General features: G+C 47.5%; 1 protein-coding gene across 5 annotated transcripts in view; it reads right to left on the bottom strand.

Annotated features, from left to right (window-relative positions):
• Window positions 1-6,086, bottom strand: part of PLCG2 (phospholipase C gamma 2) — a 178,711-nt gene that overhangs the window by 42,610 nt on the left and 130,015 nt on the right. For all 5 annotated transcript variants that reach the window (XM_017541868.2, XM_017541869.2, XM_017541870.2 and 2 more), the window contains one exon: window positions 4,912-5,031. In XM_017541868.2, coding sequence (XP_017397357.1) covers window positions 4,912-5,031 — 120 coding nt within the window. The remainder of the gene's footprint in view (window positions 1-4,911; window positions 5,032-6,086) is intronic.

Genomic DNA, 6,086 nt, shown 5'->3' with positions numbered 1-6,086 from the left:
AAAAAAAAAAAAAAAAGACAACGGATCTGAATAGACATTTCTCAAAAGAAGATATGTGAATAGCCAACGGATATATAAAGAATATTCAACATCACTAATCATCAGAGAAATGCAAATTAAAACCACCATGAGATGTCACCTCACACCTGGTAAAATGGCTATTAGCTAAAAGAGAAGTGCTGGTGAGGATGTGGAGACAAGGGGACCCCTGCACCTGGTTGGTGGGGCTGTAAATTAGCATAGCCATTATGGAAAACAGTAGAGTTTCCTCAAAAAATTATAAACAGAACACCATGTGATCCAGCAATCCCACTTCTGGGTATCCATCCGAAGAAAATGATAATATGGTCAAAGAGAGAGCTGCACCCCCATATTCACAGCACCATTCACCATAGCCAAGATGTAGAATCAACCTGCCCATCAACAGATAAATGGATAAAGAAAATGTGGTGCATTTACATAATGGAATACCATTCACCTTTGGAAAAGAAGGAAAGCCTGTCATTTTCAACAACGTGGATGAACCTGGAGGACACTGTGCTGAGTGAAATAAGCCAGGCACCGAAAAACAAATACTACGTGATCTCATATGTGAAATCTAAAAAGATTTAAACTCACAGAAGTAGAGAGTAGAAGGGTGGTTACCAGGTCCGGGGCAGGGGGAGGGAGGGAGTGCTGGGGATATGTTGGTCAAAGGGCACAAAATTTCAGTTAGACAAGAGGAGTAAGTTCAAGAGATCCGTGGTATAGCACAGGAACTGGAGTCAATTACAAGGTCCTAGCCGGGCTCGGTGGCTCATGCCTGTAATCCCAGCATCATCAGAGGCCGAGTCAGGTGGATCACATGAGGTCAGGAGTTCGGTAATAGCCTGGCCAACATGGTGAAACCCCGTCTTTACTAAAAATACAAAAATTACCCAGGCATGGTGGCATGCGCCTGTAATCCCAGATACTCAAAAGGCTGAGGCAGGAGAATTGCTTGAACCCAGAGGTGGAGGTTGCAGTGAGCCGAGATCTGAGATCGCACCACTACACTCCAGACGGGGTGACAGAGCGAAACTCCATCTCAAAAAAAAACAATGTCCTGTATTCTTGAAAATTGCTGAGGGTAGACTTTAAGTCTCACCACACACACAAAAATGGTTAAGTATGTGAGGTAGTGCATACGTTATTATCTCAATTTAGCCATTTCAACATGTATACATATTTTAAAATATGTATACATGGACATAATACATATATACAACTTCTATTTGTCAAATAAATAGGAAAAACATCTAGAGGCACAGTTTCTACGGGCATACCACTCTTCATAATTTTGCATGGCAGGGGAAAAAATAAAAGGAATTTTTTGCACTGTAGAGACTTTTTTATGGTTTAAAGATTTTTTCTTTTTTAAAAGGATTTCCAATCTTTTGAAAAAAATATATTCTTTTAAGCCATTTCTTCAAAAAGTCCTGTAAAAACAAAATGCTAGAAGACTTTTCCTTCAGTGATTTACTTGCAGCAGTATTTTATTAAATATTTATCCCTTCTAAAAACAAAACAGAGGAAGGAAAAGAAACACTGCTGAGTAGCAAAGCTGCAGAATGCTCCCATTTGTATTTTTTTTAAAAAAGAGAACAAAAAAACCCACATACAAAACAGCACTATATGTTTTCCATAAGTACAGACATATATAAATATGTACGTATTTTTTAAATGTCCAGATGGAGACACCAATTTGCAAACTGTGCTTTCTACCGGGACATCTCTATTAAGATTAGAAGGACCACAGAGGGCTTTAGCCTTGACTGTAATGTCTTAATTTTTTATAAAGAGCATATCTTCCTACAATATTCATGTAATTGAAAATTAATTTTAAAACTTTTTATAAGAGCTCCTCAGGGCAAGAGCTCTCAGTGCGGAGGTAGAGAGCTGGGGTCAGGTTCTGGCTCCTTCCTCCGAGAACTCCTAAGCCTCAGTTTCCCAATCCACAGCATTGGGGATCCACAACCCCTATTGCATGGGGAGCATTAGGACCATCACCCATTCAGTGATTCGGGGCAAGCCTTCGGCTTTGTGTCTGGCACTGAGGCAGGACTCAGTAAGTGAATGATTTGGAAAACATAACTAAAATCAAGCCACAACTAACTTCCCTGGGAGAAGAGACAATCAAAAGGGGAGATGGGAACAGGGCTGGAAGAGGAGTTGCATCTTCCAACCTCCTGGAGCGTGGATGCCATGGTGCCAGGGCCTGAGGTCTGAGCTGAGAAGCCCCTCATCCTGCCCAAGAGATGCTTTCCACAAAACACAACCAGGCAACCACTTCAACACTTCATTTGAGGAACTGAAAGCAGGTGTTTCTCTTCTACTGGGAAAATCTATCCAGAAGTTCAGTATACATCCCCAGAGCCCAGATCAGTGCCTGGCACAGGAGAGGCACTCTACAAATATGCAGAGGTCAATGAGGAGAAGTTCCTCCAGACTTATGTTCCCCCACTGCCTGGTACGAATTCCCGGTTCGTTCCCCTGGAGAGCTCCTGCTCACTCTCTGCCACCCGGCCGGAGCTTCCCTTTGTAGCACTTACCATGAAATATTACACTGATTTCCTTATGTGCCCAAATCTCCTCAGTGCTTCTCAATAAAAGACAGTGACACCTCAACCCACATCCTGAACAGAGAGCATTTGAAAAAGTGTGTTTCCTGGGGCAGGGATGGGGGTGGCATTTTTTATTGTTACAACGACATAGACATGAAGTGGGTGGAGACCAGGGAAGTTCAACATCCCAAGACAGGAAAGTCCTCACGCCCTCCTCTTTGAGAAACACTGTGAGGGCTGAGCTTCCCCGACAGTGGGGTGTGGGGAGATGCCATCCTTTCTGATTGATTCATTAAGTCAGAGTTCACCAGCCACCAACTACATCCCAGCCAATGTTACATAAGCAGGAGCAGGTCCAAAGCACAACACACTTGACGAAAGGTGTTGTCTCTCATTCCTGCCAAATCATTAGTCTGAGAGAGCAAGAACTGGACTGTTTCCTGCATTTCTGGAGCGCAGTACAGGGCCCGTCACACAGTAGGTGCTCACCGAACATCTATTAATTCCTACAAAATAAAAACTTCCATTCTCAAGACACCTCCAAACTCATGGGGAAGATAGGCTCACAAAGTGAATGGGGTGTGTACATAAGTCAGGCAATCGACCTGAGGACCCACCCTACCTCTTCATTCACCTGATCCCATTGAAGTGACCCCAACCTCATCCCCAGATGGCTAGTCAGAATCACGGCACCTGGCTCAGGGAGGGGGCCATCCTTTCTGCCAGACACTGTCCTGGTGGCCCAAGGTATAGCCACCTGAGGAGGAAGCTGACGGAGAATAATGCCATAGGTACCACCCTGACCACTGTCAGCTGAGGCCCAAATCTGGGTGTGGCTGAGCTGCCTCACCTCTTGGGCATCTCACTTTGCAGCCAACAAGTCCCCACCATTTTTGTTTCAGCCAGTTGAGTTTAGTTGCCATCACTGCACAGAATAATAGCACAGTGGGAGTGCCGACACCCAGCCCGGGGTATACAGCAGGCCTTCAATCCGTGCACAGCAGAGTGAACACACCTGATCCCCAACCAGGCTGATGAGGCAAAGGAAAAGAACAAAGGGCAGAGGCACCAATTCTGAGAAGCGCAGGTCACCTCTTGGGAACACAGAGTAGAGAAGAGCCATGTCGGTGGGAGGCTGCTCTGTGGCTGGAGCTAGCACGCAGTAGGTCCTCAGTAAACTTCAGTGATAATGACCATCACCACAGTCCCCAGGGAGGTGGCTCAGACATAGTGGTCCAGGCAAGGAAGAAGGAAAATCCAGACGTCCAGGCACTGCCTGGCAGGGTCGCCAGGGGATGGGGCTAAGGCAGAGGGAATGGAGAGAGGAGTGGGGAGGGGCAAACCACACACCCTACATCAGCTCATGCGGCTGGCGCCACCATGCCTGCGTGGAAACACAGACCCAGAGCATCCACTGCCTCCTGTTTTTCACAAGAAGCTCTCTGAGTTTTTCAGCGAAATTGCTCCATTTTTCACATCAGCATACGAAAGACGTCCGCAGGCCTGATTCAGCCCCCAGGCCTCTGGCTGGAGGCTCTGGAGTAAAGAGCTTAGGCTTTGGAATCTGAACCTCAGACTTAGTTGACTATGAGGTTGTGTGACTCCAGCCAGGTCACTTAACCTCTCTAGGCCTATTTCCTCACTTGTAATAACTAGACCTACCTCTCACAGGCTGTAGCAAAGGATTCCATCAGATGAGGCCTTGAAGGCAGCCCAGTGTCTAGAACACAGTGAGGCACTCAACATATGGCAGACTGTTACCACCATAAGAATATACAAGGGAAATCCTGGGGCTGGGGAGACGGAGGGACAGTAGGATATACGGAGTCTGAGTCACTACCCTGCTCCTTGTCATTCATGGAAGTGGGGAAATCTGGTGTTTTGGGGTAAAATTAGACAATCACAGGCCTAGAGGACGCTGGGCAGCAGCTGCAGATAGGAGGAAGCCAGATCTATATCATCACAGGCCCGGGCTGCATAGGCTCAAATCCCAGCTCCAGCAATCACTGGCTACATGCTTCAGCAAGTTATTTCATCTTGGTGTGCCTCAGTTTCCTCCTCTGAGAAATACGGGTCATGGTCAACCCCACAGTTACTGGAAGCCAAAGTGAGTTACTACAGAACATGCTGCCCTGGAGAACACAGACTGCGCCTGGCATGCTGGAATGCACATTCTCACAGTGGCTTTTGCTGTGGGTGTTGTCACTGTCACTGATGCTCGGGGGGGGACACTACAAGTGAGCTCCCACCCAAAGCTCCCCCTTGGCTCTCCACATCTATCCTTGCCAAGCCCCTCTGGAGGGCATGTGCCTCCCACCCTTTCACCCACCTGAAGGTGATGGCGTAGGAGTCGCTGCCCTCTCGCCTCCGGATCAGGAAGGCCCCATCCCGGGGGATCCTCATCAACATGTCCTCTGCCTCTCCGCGACTCAGGCTGTCATAGTACCACCTGCAGCACAGGGCCAGGGAAAACGGCCAGGTGAGCGGTCTCCGGGCGGTCAGTGGGCCACCCACAGAGGACAACATAATGGCGCCAGTGACAACGACCAGGGAAATCACACAGTGGGCTTCCCCAGCCAAAGACACCTCAGAAAAGAGCAATTTGTGAAGAGAACAGTGGGAGACATCGTGGGTCTGTTTCAAGACCAAAATAATACACTGGGCCAAGTACAGTGGTTCACACCTGAAATCTCAGCAAATTGGGAGGCTGAGGCTGGAGGATCACTTGGGGTCAGGAGTATGGGACTAGCCTGGCCAGCACAATGAGACCCCATCTCTATAAAAAATAAAATAGGCCAGGCGCAGTGGCTCACGCCTATGATCCCAGCACTTTGGGAGGCCAATGCAGACGGATCACTTGAAGTCAGGAGTTCGAGACCAGCCTGACTAACATGGTAAAACCCCGCCTCTACTAAAAATACAAAAATTAGCCAGGCCTGGTGCCATGCGCCTGTAATCCCAGCTGCCTGGAAGGCTGAGGCACAAGAATCACTTGAACCTGGGAGGTAAAGGGTGCAGTGAGCTGACATTGTGCCACTGCACTCGAGCCTGGGAGACAGAACAAGACTCAGTCTCAAAATAAACAAACAAATAAATAAAGAATAAAATTAAATTAGTTGGGCATGGTGGCACACACCTGTAGTCTCGGATACTCAGGAGGCTGAGGAAGGAGGATCACTTGAGCCCAGGAGCTCGAGGCTGCAGTGATCCTTGACTGTTCCACTGCACCCCAGCCTGGGCAACACAGCACCACCCAGTCTCAGAAAATTGATTTATCTTCATCCACCTAAGCAGCCCAAAGCTGAATGGCCAGGCTCCCAGGAAAGCACAGTTACTGCCACGTGTCTCAGGAAATAGGAGGCAGAGGGCACAGCAGGAGTTTCAGAGGGTTTGGGGTTGTTTTCAGGTTATTTCTTAAAATGAGAAACACCAAGTTTTAAAAGCAATCCGTAGGAAAATTTGACAGAAAAAGTGAAAAAAAAGAAGTTGTTGTAAGTAATACGG

Source organism: Cebus imitator, unplaced genomic scaffold (assembly GCF_001604975.1).
Source record: "Cebus imitator isolate Cc_AM_T3 unplaced genomic scaffold, Cebus_imitator-1.0 Scaffold137, whole genome shotgun sequence".
Classification (NCBI taxonomy): Eukaryota; Metazoa; Chordata; class Mammalia; order Primates; family Cebidae; genus Cebus; species Cebus imitator.
This window is presented reverse-complemented; position numbering and strand designations above follow the sequence as displayed.